At 40.7% G+C, this 14,520-nt stretch overlaps 1 protein-coding gene across 1 annotated transcript in view; it reads left to right on the forward strand.

Annotated features, from left to right (window-relative positions):
• The first annotated feature begins 1,044 nt into the window (after positions 1–1,044).
• Positions 1,045–14,520, forward strand: part of LOC139719072 (amidase-like) — a 38,011-nt gene continuing 24,535 nt past the window's right edge. The window contains exons 1-2 of the mRNA XM_071630514.1: positions 1,045–1,693; positions 4,790–4,969. Coding sequence (XP_071486615.1) covers positions 1,210–1,693; positions 4,790–4,969 — 664 coding nt within the window. The 5' untranslated portion in view covers positions 1,045–1,209. The remainder of the gene's footprint in view (positions 1,694–4,789; positions 4,970–14,520) is intronic.

Raw genomic sequence — 14,520 nt, forward strand, 5'->3', positions numbered from 1 at the left:
GTCGTATTTATTCGGCATTATGACATCCTTTTTTTTTCTCATCATTTTAATTCATCACATGTGGAACAAACTATCAACATATTATTTCCTCCTCACTCACGTCATAGGCCTGTGTATACACACCATCATGAACAACTCTCGAAAGTAAGATTATTCTCCCGATTTATAGAGAACATAATTCCTACGATGGCAGCCGCTTAGCGTGGTAGCCTACATACTCAGTAGCTAGGTCATGGAGGCATCACTGCCTTGTGAAGCCCGTGTGTTACACAAACACCGTGAAAACCCCACAGCTAGACCTCCTGTTGTGTCGACGTTGAGCGTACAGGTTTATATCAGGGTGGGCTTTTACGTCTTAGGGAGATGTATTTTTGACACTATTCCGGTGGTGCACCTGCTCACTTCGAGTACACTGCGCTGTGTGGCACGGCGTGTTCCCATTCCGCCACCACAAATGGATGTTTAGAATGTGTACGAAAACGAACTTGCGAATTTCAATTTATATTACTTGCTGCAACACGTTACATCACAATTTTATCATTGAAACTTCATGCAGACTTGTCACAATTAGTATGTGTGTATGTAGTACTTATGGTAAAAAAAGAAAATTTCCCTTTCAATCAATACACATGCATTTTCCTATTCGTTCACCCAAAAATCAAACAAAAGAAAACGAATTGGGATCGAAGCCCCAACAGTTCAATAATCAGTCTCCTCGGTTGACCGATCAGGTATATTCTTTGTAAAACCAGGGCTGGTAGGAGCAGCTGTGGCAATAGGCCGTCTGGAACTAGACATGAAACAAAGACTCGTACGATGGCAGAGGGGAAGGAAAAAGCAGGTCTTGACCCGAGTGCGCGGTTCTGGCCCCGCGGCCTTCTGCATATTAAATAAGCCCATAATATGACTGGGCCATACACACGAATACGATTGGGCGTTGGAACGGTCTACATTATGCACGTAGACCTGCACTTAGTGTGCGCATAATGCATCTCTCTCGCTCCTGCATGCTGCGTATATTGTGTGCATCGCTCGAGAGTAGACCTTGATAAGCGCTGTACCAAATTTAGAGCGGTCCGTGATACTGAACATTTTTCGCAATTTAATGTTGTTTTCGCGTTTATCAGGCCTGAAATTAGTACAAGGGTAAAATTTGAAGTACATTATTCGGACCCAAAGGACTATTCGCGTACCAGCTGGGGAATCTTAATGGCAAATTCAGGTTCAAATTTGATCCCCACTCCGAGTCGAGGAACTAATTGGAGCCCTGAAGAGGTTCGTTCACTCATCGCAATATGGAAAACAAGCGAGATAAGAAACGGATTGAACGGACCTCGAAACCAAGAGACGTACGAGCTCATGTCGAGCAGATTGATTGAGCGAGGATGTGCGAGGGATTCCCAGCAAATTCGCAGCAAAATCAAAAAGCTTAAAATTGCCTACAAGAATGTTTTGCGAGGAAGAGAAAGCCGAAAATCTTGCCCATATTTTCAGGATCTCAGTGCAGTTCTCGGGGATGGATCGACCTTACGCGATCGCCCAAATCGCAAGAAGGATTCTTCGTCATCGTATTCGAGTACGCGGCAGTCGAGCCGGAGCATGGTGCCGCACAGAGCGTTCCGCTCTTCTAGCCCGGCTTCGTTCAACTCGTTCGACGGAGAAACAGACCCTGTGGCGAAAGTTTTTCGTGACGGTAAGGTTCTATTGTGGGTCAATCACCCACCATTCTCTCCATCAATATTGTCAATTGTTGTTTGTAGACTCAAGGGGATTCCCTCCTTGTCTGTTCAACATCGGCACATGACATCTTGCGTGCAAACAAACAGGGCTTTCACCCACCCCGGAAGTGCGATTGCGCGCGACAATCAAAACAATGTGTTTGTGATGCTGATATTCAAGTAGAGAGTAGTCGATACACCCTTAGGATATAGCCCACAGTTTTTCACTAAATATAATATTTCAGGCTTTTCTTGTGATGTCCTTTGTTAGAAGCATATAAACACTAAATATCCAATCACATGCCACATGATCACATGAGTCCACAGCCACAGGTATACATTTAGGTACTAGAATGTATACATTCGTTTCTGTAGTACACAGTAGATTCTATTAAAAGTAGAGTAGCAATTAGCAAGAGTAGCATGGCCCTGAATGTTTATTTACACAGTTCTTATTTTTTTTTTTTGTAATGTAGGCTTCTTCAAGACATTTTTTTTTTTCAAAGTCTTTGCCCAATATTGAGAATGATTATAAGTGTTTCATTGACTAACCAGTGTTGTTTATCTTGATCCTTAAATTGGATAATTGTGTTTATTGATTTTACTGGTAAACTTACAATACATACAAATATTACAGGCCAACTTCTACCAATTAATGTGCAAATAGAGTCATACAGGGTTTTTTCCTTCAGTTGTAACTTTATAATATGTAGATTCTAATGCATAATGATCATAGTTTATTTTTTATTTTCTCATTTTCTTAATGTAGGCATGAACTGAGCGAGTGTGTAATCTTGGTGCGCAGATTTATTTCTTTCTGCAACACACAAAAGCAGTCTGGAAATGGGTGTCGACAAAATTGTTTCAGGTTTCTTACAGCACAGGCAATGAACAATATTGCATTAGGAAAATTTTACAGGATTCAGTGACATTTTGTTATTGAAGAATTATTTATGATTTGATACTTTGAGCAGCTTCTTCTTGGCAACCTTTACATTCTTCAGTAAATGCTGCTGTTGGATTTAAAAAAAAAATATCCAGCCTATTCTTAGAAGGCAGGTCAGTTAGCAGCAAGCTTTTTCAACATTGAATGTAATTTATTTGCACATGCATTTGCTGATGGGTCGTGCTGTTGCTTGATACTCATTGAAAAGGATAATCATCTCTCTAAGGGTGTAAAAGCTGAAGCTGTTATTAGTGATGTGGACTTGCTCTCAATGGATCATGTGACTGGCCAGGGATCATTACACATTTGCTACATTTTATTATGTCATATGATATATTGAATAAATATTTCAAAGATGTGTATCAGATATATGGCCACTCTGAGCAAAAGAGCACATAATTTGTGAAGACATGTACAAAGTACATGTATGATAACCAGTGTGTCAGAAACTTGACCTTGTGCAAAACATCTTTAGTCCAGTGTTCTCTGTGTAAATAAATACGGAGCTTTAGATTTGCGGTGCGGACGTTTGAGACAACAAGAGCATTGGACGTTCTCCTCTCTCCTTGCGTCGTGCTGAAAAGTAGCTTTAGATTACGCTGGGATGCAATGTATGAAAAATGAATTGGTGCCCCCATATGATCGGTGCATCAGGTAGCTCTCTACGTTGTGATTGAGCGGACGTAAAAATAGCCCAGAACGCGTAGTGAAAAACTCAGAAAAAATAGATCGACTTGATGCGTGCTTTTGCGCATGCTCAGAACATGTTTTTTTCCTCTGTACGTCCCCGTTGCGAAAATCTAAAGCTCCCTAATGTTTCACTGAGGAATCCAAAGCAATTTATGCCATATATATTTCTAGGTCTTTGTCACATCAGGACATTCTGACAGTCCAGCAAAATGTCAGTGTACAATTAATTATCAAATTGAAGAGAAAGAAATATGAGTACAGTGTAATAATGAATGTTATGGCTGAAAAACAAGGGCTTTGCCAGTGAATGGTGCTTTTGACATTTCTGCATGTTGTGTATGTAGCAACTTTATGACTTTTCTAAATGTGTATTTCATTTTTATCCATTTACTCTTTGATACGAAATTCTGTTAGATTGTTATATTTCATTTAATTTGCATTCAACATTTCAAGTCTTTGTTCCTTGTTCTTTTGTGTTTGTGTGTATATGTATGTGTGTGTGTGTGTGTGTGTGTAGAAAGTGCATGTCAAAGTTTTATCTGAGAGGTATGGTATTTGACTTTAAATAGGTCTTTTTTGTGAAGGTCTCAGTAGAATGTTGATGATCAGTATTTTTCTTTTCTTTTGTTTCTTCTATTTACGATTTGACATCTGTTGGAAGCTCAGATCAAAAAAGCATGGCTGTATTCATTCTGAATTTTCATGATAATCTGGAATTACGAGGATTGTCTAAACAATTGCTTGATGTGATGAGTACAATTTCTCATTTCAAAATTCACTGGCTAGCTTGATCTGAAGATGTACACGTTTGTACTAACAAGTGCAAAGATATACTGTATTGTATGTAGAAAAATGCATCCAAGCTACAGTTTGTACGTACATGTACTGTACATACAATGTACATACTAACTTGTAGACTTGCAGTGTACCACAGTACATCATTATACAAATGATGCACAGGACAGAGTGGATCGATGTGGATTGGAAGCGCGAGTTTAACTTTGGAACTGTGGGTTTTAGACTGTTTCCAAAGTTAAACGAGAGCATTCTCACCAATCCACGAATTAGGCCTGTGCATTATTTGTTTCATAAAATGGGCCGGTAAATTCAGGAAATTCAACCTTTTTCCCCATCATGCCTCTCGGACACAACACTACACAAGGCTTTAGCCATGCGTTCAGATTTTACCAGACGCATGGCTCATTGTGGATCAGTAAAAATCAATGCATGATAATTGACCAATCAGATTGCAGAGATTCTAATGCCCATTTGATAAGATATCATACAGCATCTTCAGGATACAAATGTTAAATAATATTTCTTCTTTGAAATTCATCTCATTGCATCCTCATGGAATTGTATTTTGTGCCGAGGTGGAATAAACCGAAGGCCTTTCACTCATAAAATAATATCCTGCTCTGGACTCTCCCTCCAGCTGCCAATTTCGGCCACAAGTCGCCTCCTCACACGTCCAACTCATCCTCCTCCGCCTCCGGCGTGGCTTCTCCCGCCCACCACACCCCTTCAGCTACCGTCACCCTGAATCACACGGAGACCACTACCAATGGGGAGGCTAATCATGTTGATGCCGCTAATGAGGAGTCTGTTAATGAAGGTACAGTTTTCTCATGCTGTGACTTGTGAAATGCTATGAAATGCCTGCAGGATGACTTTGTCTTTTAATTCCTCTTCCCTAATAACAAGTTTGTGCCTAGCATTATGCCTCCTTGTGTGATCTGCCTATAGATAATCTGGAAGTGGGTCCACTCTTTAACAAGCTCTTTAACAAGAAAATAGTTTGGCTGATTTTCATATGAATTTGTGGTCAAGAAGTAATTTTATGAGGTCTAGGTATTTGATTCGTGGGATAGTGCTCAAAAGTTATTCCATATTTCAAATCCATCTATACCAAAATGCACAGTCATCACTGAAATTGATTTTTGTCTCCCTACTTGTCAATTTCATGTACAGGCCAAATGTCAGAATGTTGTGCTTCTTTTTTGTGTGTATGACATTTTGAGCCAGGTTGATTTAATTGTATGCTGACTAGTGCTAGTAACCTGGGTTAGCCACGAGGGGTCAGCATCATTTACCTGATATCTAGCGTGGGTATGTTGGTGGACCAATTCATCGGGATAGCACCATGCCCTTTGCGATGAATGAATGAAGTGTGATCTTTTACTCTGTGCATGCTTGAGTTGTGACTCCCTTGTACGTGGACCTCCATTTAATGTCCTATCCAAGGGACAGAGAATATTGTGCTGTAGCAATGCTTGACTTCCATATGAAAAAGTTCTGAAAGCTGTAAAGAAATATTACAGGAGTGGCTTACTTTTTGGCATAATTTATCATAGTTTTCAGATGTCTGCGTGTGAGATATGTTGATGAAAGAGATAAATAATGGGAGTTGTTTGAAGATTGTATAAAATCTCAAAAAAATGCTGGGTTTTTTTTTTTGTCAAATGAAAAAAAAAAACAACCCTCATCCATTGATATGAAATGGATTGCTGAAAAACTCAACTATTGAGCAATGTGGACCTTCGTAGAATTGTATGATTTTTAAGATTGTAAAATTTGGTATAGTGCATAATGAATTCTCTGTACTAATTTTGTCCTCATTTGATAGTTCCAAATCAAGAACATGTAATAAGTGTGTATATCCCAGGAACCGAGCTAAGAAATTAAGTGCCTGAAGAGTTCTATGTTTACTGTATTTCACAACCAGGATCTGTCCATGTTGAATATCGTACTCTTTCTGCTTTGACATCTGCTTTGGTTATACACCGTGTTGCACATGCACACACACACTCACACATGCACACACACACACTCACACATGCACACACTCACACACACAAGTTTGACAGACACAAAATTTTGTATGTCAGTGTACAAAACTAGATATAGAGACGGAATTCCCAAAATCTAATCATGAATGGATGAAAGAAAAGAGGTCAGTGAGCGTTGAGTCAAAACTACGCAAATGAAATATATTCTTTTCATGGCCATGATGGTATTCAATAAGTATAAATTTGTTTCCAGTGACAGTAAAGATGAAGATGCATGCTCTAAAATTTGGCAGGTATATGCATGCTTTTCAATATAGAAGCACGTCCAAATCTGGTCTGTTTTGATGGCCACAAACTCAAATCAAATAATCAAGATTTTACTACGTTCTTTATTTCGCAATGGATCCAAGGTGGATACATCATGAGGAATGTACTGTGACTGTAGCCCCAGTTTGAAAGCTGTCTGTAGTCTCTATTCACAGTTTGGATTTTTACACTCCAGTGATAATTCGTATTATTGCTCACACATGCTTTGTTGATTTTCATAATTGATCCATCTGCCATGGCACTCCAATTCTCTTGTAAAGTTGAATTAAAGAAGCATTGTCACTTGTTGTACTTAGCCAATGCTTGGCTGTGCTCCGAGTAAATGTCTCAGTATTAAGGCTGTCGCACAGCTGGTGTCGTGGTCTGGATCTCTCTACTATCCAGACATGGACTGGCAAACGATTGTCTTTGTGTTTCAGTGCAAAATTTCACCAGAAGTTATACATGTTAAACAATTATTCTCCTGCAGATCGAAGAAATAAACTTAAGGGACATGAATGTTTATCACTAGATGATGCAATGTTTACAAACCAAAATACTGTTGCTAGAAGGAACAAAGGCCAAGAGGACAGTGTGATTTCCTCTTAGTTCCATGACATTTTTACTTCATTTGAATTATGAAACATGAAAATATCATGTAGATCATCATAGTGTTGTTGGTATTGTATGATTATCATACATTTTTGTGTTTATTTGTATGTATGTGTTCATGCAGGGCCTCCAAGAACAACAGTGTTTAACCCACTGACGGAGCCACCCTGTGAAAATAAATCATATAAATAAATAAAATAAAAAGTGGGTAGTATAGTAACAGCTAGTGCCTTACACAACTTGCTTTTTAAAAGTGACATGCTTGAGCATACTGTAGTATCGCAAGTGTTATTTGTTTAATTTGTTTTGTTGTTTTTAACGATACCATACCATGTATGCACACAACCCAGTCATGTATGCACACGACTCTGTAATGTATCGCTATGTTCAGTAGAAGCTAACAACATGGAGACCGTGTTTGGTCAGTCACAGTAAACGTGAACCACAAATTCAGCTGATGTGTGATCAGTGTTGTTTATTGTGAACATTCAAACATTATATTGGCGACGAGCAGAGTGAGGATGAATCTTCCACAGTTTGAGCGATTTTCTGTGCACGATGAGCCGGCAACTGTTGGAAAACGATGGGCAAAGTACGTCAAAAGACTGGATAATTTGTTCACGGCATTTGCTGTTACAGATGCCAAGCAGCAACGAGCGCTTCTCCTCCACTACGCTGGGCCGGAGGTTTCAGATATTTTTGACACGTTACCTAATACAGGTGAGAACTATGAATCAGCCAAAGCAGCACTTGGAAAGCATTTCTGTCCATCAGTAAACGTTGAATACGAACGTTTTGTGTTCAGGCAGTGTAGACAAACTGAAGATGAGACTGTTGATCAGTATTGCCACTGATTACAAAAACTTGCAGTTTCATGTGAATTTGCCGACAATAATGCTGAAATTAAGTCGCAGATTATTCTTGGATGTCGGTCACAAAAGCTACGCCGACATGCATTGCGTGATACAATCTCGCTGGACAAACTCCTAAGTACAGCACGGGCATATGAGCAAGCAGATCGCCATGCTGCAGTAATGGAAGGTGCAGAAGCTACCGCTACAACCGTCCAAGCAGTCGGGACTCGTAGTCGTACTCGCCCAGTGCACCACCAGAGACAGTCACAACAACAACATGCAGCAAAGACTGAACACTGTACATGCCGCAACTGTGGAGGTGTGTTTCCACACCGGAACAAACCTTGTCCAGCCAAGGGCCAGACATGTCATGCGTGTGGTAAGCAAAATCATTTTGCTAAGTACTGTTTGACTAGTAAGAAGAACAAAGGTAACGTTGCTAAGCATGTCCAAGCTACTACCACTATCAGCAGTGATACAAACCCCCCATCCATGACTACAGACCCAGAACCTCCCAGTCATGCCAGTACAGGCCAGTATGAACACTACCAGTTTCATATCGAGGCAAAGCCACTGCCTAAACCGATTGTAACTGTACACGTCAACGACACCCCCATCAGTGCTGTCATCGATACAGGGGCATCGGTCATGATGATGTCTCAGCGGACATTCACACAGCTCAGGCCGCAGCCACCTTTGGTTGCGCATTCTATTCCTGTGTATGGATATGGCAATTCAACTCCCCTTCATGTTAAAGGTACCTTCACAGCAACGATCAGCTACAAGTCGTCATCTGCTACCACTGAAGTTTATGTTACCTCCCACGATGGTGACACGCTATTGAACTTTGCAACGGCCACTGCACTCGGTCTTGTAGAACTCGCATATGCCACATCATCAGCTTCGCCTAAGTCGGTCTATCCAGATCGTTTTACTGGCATAGGCAAACTGAACAATTATCGCTATCACATACAGGCGGACACATCAGTAACTCCTACAGCCATTCCTCATCGTCGGATCCCGTTCCACATGCGCGATAAAGTGGTACAGGAGCTTGATCGATTGTTGGAGAACGATATCATCGAGAAAGTCGAGAACTCACCAACGCCGTGGGTCTCGCCCATCACAGTCGTACCCAAGCGTAATAGCGAGGCCATTCGCATCTGCGTTGATATGAGAAATGTCAACACCGCCATCAAACGCGAACGTCACATCATTCCAACTGTTGATGATCTTATCGCAGCCCTCAATGGAGCAACAACATTCAGCACGTTAGACTTAAATTCAGGTTATCACCAAATAGAGCTTGATGAAGAGTCGCGTCAGTACACAGTCTTTTCTACACATGTTGGGCTGTTCCGGTACAAACGTCTCAATTTCGGTCTTTGTTCGGCGGCCGAGGTTTTTCAGCACGCAATACAGTCTACTTTTCAGGACCTACCAGGTGTGCTGAATATCAGTGATGATCTCCTTGTTTTCGGTCGCAGTCAAGCAGAACATGACGCCCGACTTGATGCTGTCATGCAACGTCTTCGCAAGGTGAACTTGACTCTCAACCCCGCAAAGTGTGTCTTTAGCACAGATCGCGTAGTGTACTTTGGGCATGTCTTCACGGCCAATGGTATCAGCCCTGATCCGCGAAAGGTTGACGCAATCAACGCTGTCACAGAGCCACAGAACGTCTCAGAGGTGCGCAGTTTTCTAGGCATGGTGACATACTGTGCTCGTTTCATTCCAGACCTTGCATCCATCTCTGCTCCTCTACGACAACTAACAACGGCTGACGTGCCATGGTCTTGGGGACCATCTCAAACATCAGCCTTCAATCGCATCAAGGAACTTGTCTCCAAACATTGTACTATGGGCTATTTCAACCCAGCAAATCCCACAGAGGTTATCGTGGATGCAGGCCCCCTTGGCCTTGGGGCCATTCTCGTCCAGCATGACTCGCGAACACAGTCGGTCATCCCTATCGCACTGGCTAGTCGGTCATTGACGCCAACAGAGCAACGCTATTCGCAAACAGAAAGGGAGGCACTTGCCATAACATGGGCTGTCAGACACTTCCACATTTATCTGTACGGTGGATCATTTGTTGTTACCACAGATCACAAGCCACTGTTGGCAATGTTCAACAACGCCAATTCAAAGCCACCCATACGCATAGAACGCTGGTTATTGCGGCTCCAAGCGTACAACTTCCAGGTCCAATACCATCCTGGAAAACTGAACCCAGCTGACTATATGTCGCGTCACCCACGTATCGCCCAGAGCACAGGATCATCAGCAGAAGAAGAAATCGCTGAACAACAAGTCTCGTTCATTGCAGCACACGCGATTCCCAAGACGGTCACGTATGAGGACTTAGTATCTGCAACAAGCACAGATGATGTCCTTCAAAACTGTATTCGTGCCATCCAGAAGGACAGCTGGAGTGACCTAGCGTCTGCAGATGCGTCATTACAGTCTGAATATAGAAGCCTGCATGAAGTACGAGATCAACTCACAGTATCGGATGGCGGTAGCATGCTTCTTCGTGATCATCGTATCGTCATCCCACGCTCTCTTCGACAGCGTATCATTGACATAGCACACGAGGGCCATCAAGGCATAACCAAGACAAAGGCTCTGTTGCGTGAGAAGGTGTGGTTCCCTTCCATAGATCGTATGACTGAACACACAGTTCGCGATTGTTTGTCTTGTCAGATGAATACAGTTGAGCATGCCAAGGAACCCCTTAGAATGACTGAGCTTCCGCAACAACCTTGGACAGAAGTCAGCGTAGACTTCGCCGACCTTCCTAGCGGTGACCACATGTTAGTCGTCATTGATGATTACTCGCGTTTCGTTGAGGTAGAGATTGTTTCCTCTACTGCAGCAAGTCTGGTCATTCCGAAACTTGACCGGATCTTCTCAAGCTTTGGAGTTCCCACTGTGGTCCGTACTGATAACGGCCCACCGTTCAACGGAGCGGAATTCAGCCAGTTTGCCCACTATTTGGGGTTCAGACACAGGAAAGTTACACCGCGTTGGCCTCAAGCAAATGGTGAGGTCGAACGATTCATGAAGACACTCAAGAAAGTCTATCGCTGTGCTATCGCGGAACGCAAATGTTGGAAGCAAGAAATATACAAGTTCTTGCGTAACTATCGTGCAACACCACACTCTACTACAGGGGTCCCCCCAGCAACCCTTCTCTTCGGACGACCGCTACGCACGCGTCTTCCAGAAGCACCATCCAAACAGCATCGCACTGACCTCGATGCTTCTGTTCGCGATCGCGATGGAGACAAGAAACAACGCATGAAGAACTATGCAGACAGCCGCGGCAAGACTCAAACATCTCAAATCGCTGTTGGCGATACGGTGCTTGTTCGTAGAGATGGAATAGTTCCAAAGCACCAGTCGCCATATCTTCCGCAGCCATACAAAGTTGTGAGAAAGCGTGGATCTCGCATTACAGTTCGTTGTGCCAATCATTACATCACACGCAACTGTTCGCGTTTCAAGCTGTATAGCGGTTCAGTCCCTTCCAATCGTCATGATGATGATGATGATGACATCGAAACTGATATTGCTCCAAACGCACGTGATGTTCCATTGCCAGCAGGTCATTCACCACCTGCTGTACCACGGCGCAATCCACGTCGCGAGCGCCGTCCTCCATTACGCTTTCGTGATTTTGTGTATTGACTTTTTGTCAAAAAGTGAAATAACGCTTACCCGATGATACAAAATTGACACTAAGAAGACAAAAGTGTATTCTACTGCTTATTCAAATTGTTTTTTTTTTTCGATGATTTTGAAAGTGTCTAAGAGTGGCAGACACATAACGAGATGATTTTTAACTTTGTTTGATTTTTATGTTACTCCACAATCATATTTTGTATAAATTGTGTATATGTCACGAAAATCACAATTCGGATGACATTGTGTGACCAACCATTTTTATTTTTTTGAAGTATGTTTACCAGAACATATAGTCACATTTTTTTTATTGACAGACCACATTATTGCAAAAGTTATCATTGACAGTATAATATTGAAAAAGAGTAATGTGTTTCACTGAATGGATATTAAGATGTGCATAAAGCAACTATGCAAGTTTATTTTTCTTCACACAGTTATAAAGCAACTCGGTGTTAGTCCACTCATGGTGATGATAATAACCTAACCACCTTTCACATTGCGTTTTGTTATTTTTTCAGAAGGTGTACCCATACTGTGATTTTTTTTGCATACTGTTATACATGTAGATGAAAAGTTTATTGGCAGTACAGCCATATATTATTTCTGTCAGTCACTCATATCAGAGACCAGATGTATTGTACATGCATGGATTTTCATATCTTGTGGGTTTCCATCATTATACTAGTGAATGATATATGGATTGTTATGTGCCAAACGGTTTTAAATAGTTTTCCAGTGTTCATGGTTCTTACGTTACATTTGTCAACTTGACAAAGAAATTTCATCTGTGTTTTGTAAGGTCAGTAGATTAGATGACAAATACCTGTTTTGTATGATTAAAAAAAAAAAAAAAAAAAAAAAAAAAAAAAAAAAAAAGGAAGGAGAAGTAGCAGAGAACTATACTATGAGTGAAAGGATAAAAGTTCCACTGTAAAATTAGCTGGTGATATGTTTTATTAGAAAACATAAGCGAAAGTTAGCTGGTGATATGTTTTATTTGGAGTTTTGAAAGAAACCTGTTTATGCAGCCTTGAGTTTGCATGAGGTTGACTTTTGTATTGTGCATTGTTACTAAGATTTAAAGGAAGAAAACACAGTTCAGTGAGACTCAAGAAGTTAAAAAAAAAAAAATTATTTATGGTGTATGTGTATTCAAAATACATATTTGGTAATGAACACATATAAAAAGAAAAATAATGACAGGTTGGATGTTTTGATCAGCAGTTTTGGTTTATTTTTGAAAGTGTTTTGCCTTTAATTACAAAGAAAAAATTATTTGGGTTTTGGTAACTAAATCTGTTGAGTACACTCTGGCAATTAAGGAGTCACAAATAATAGTCAGTTGCTCCTTAGCTAAATTCCTTTTTATAATAAGGTTTAACATTCTATCCAAGGTGAGGAGGAATGTAGTATCGCAAGTGTTATTTGTTTAATTTGTTTTGTTGTTTTTAACGATACCATACCATGTATGCACACAACCCAGTCATGTATGCACACGACTCTGTAATGTATCGCTATGTTCAGTAGAAGCTAACAACATGGAGACCGTGTTTGGTCAGTCACAGTAAACGTGAACCACAAATTCAGCTGATGTGTGATCAGTGTTGTTTATTGTGAACATTCAAACATTATACATACCATCTCACTTTCCAGCAATATTACTAAATCCTGCTGGGCGCTGGTCCCAATGTGGCCGTGTGAACTCAGATTGTACTGTACTCCTTTGGACCTAAGTGTGGTTGCCCAGGTGTGCCCCTGAAACATGACCGTAGTCTGTTCATGTATACATGTACCTTCATGCACAAATCTGAACGACTGCTCGATCAAACATTGTGCAGTTGGGCCTGCAATGCAGCGGTCGGGTGATTCATAGCTAAGTGCACTGAAATCCCAGAACCTTTTCACAGAGAATAATTGGAGTTGAAGAATCAACATCCATTCATTCCGTGGGAGATGTTTGCATCAAAATCCACCCAGTCATACTGTACATAGGCTCTCTCACTTTTACAATGTGCTTGAGAATCGCGAGCAATTAACTATTACAATGTGCTTTGGAATCGCGGGCAATTTACAATGTGAGTGAAGGTTTTCATAGTATATTACGTGCCTATAGTGATATACATGCATTATAGCATGCACTGTCTTTAACTTTGCACTTTGCACCTTGTTGAACCATGAAGCAGTCTTTGAAACTTTTCTTTTCATTGGGGGGGGGGGGGGGAGATGTTGCAATCTCTTCTGGCAGTCACAGGTACATGTATCACTTGGTTAGAAAACATTTAATTTCCGAGTGTGACTTCTAAGTGTGTTTCGTAAGTCAGCTGTTAATTATAACATCAGATTGTAGCTTACATGAATGTTATTCAGTACTTGCTACTATTTTTGTCACGATTAAAGTAAAAGGCAACTACTGATACTCAAGTTGACTCTGGAATAAATTCAATTTTATAGACCATTGGAGGATTGCAAAAAGCAATTATGAGACCAGAAAGTGACAGAATTTGAAGAGTTTCTCATACTTTCCTTAAACTGTGATATTGATTCTATCCAGATAAATCAGACAAAGCATCCAAAGTTTCTTTTTCATCCTAGTAAAAAAGAGTGAATTGTGTCTGTTCTGTAATTCTTTATTGAGAGTTGAAATCACATAATGCAGCTGAAAAATGACTTAAAATAAAGAAAAAGTTGTATTTAGTACATTATTGATCAAAATTTTGATATACAGTTGAACCTCTCTTATCCGGCCTCCCTTTATCCGGATCTCTCTATTATACGGACGCAATCTCGCAGTGATTTTTAAAAAAAATAATTACGGGAGGAAAGGGGATTTCCCAACTCCTTGAGAACTGCTACACAAACACACATGAATTACATATACTTGATACATTTCTTGATAATTATTTAGGTAAATCATC

This window comes from Diadema antillarum, unplaced genomic scaffold (assembly GCF_040938485.1).
Source record: "Diadema antillarum isolate AM-2024a unplaced genomic scaffold, OU_Dant_1.0 scf00000103, whole genome shotgun sequence".
Lineage (NCBI taxonomy): Eukaryota > Metazoa > Echinodermata > Echinoidea > Diadematoida > Diadematidae > Diadema > Diadema antillarum.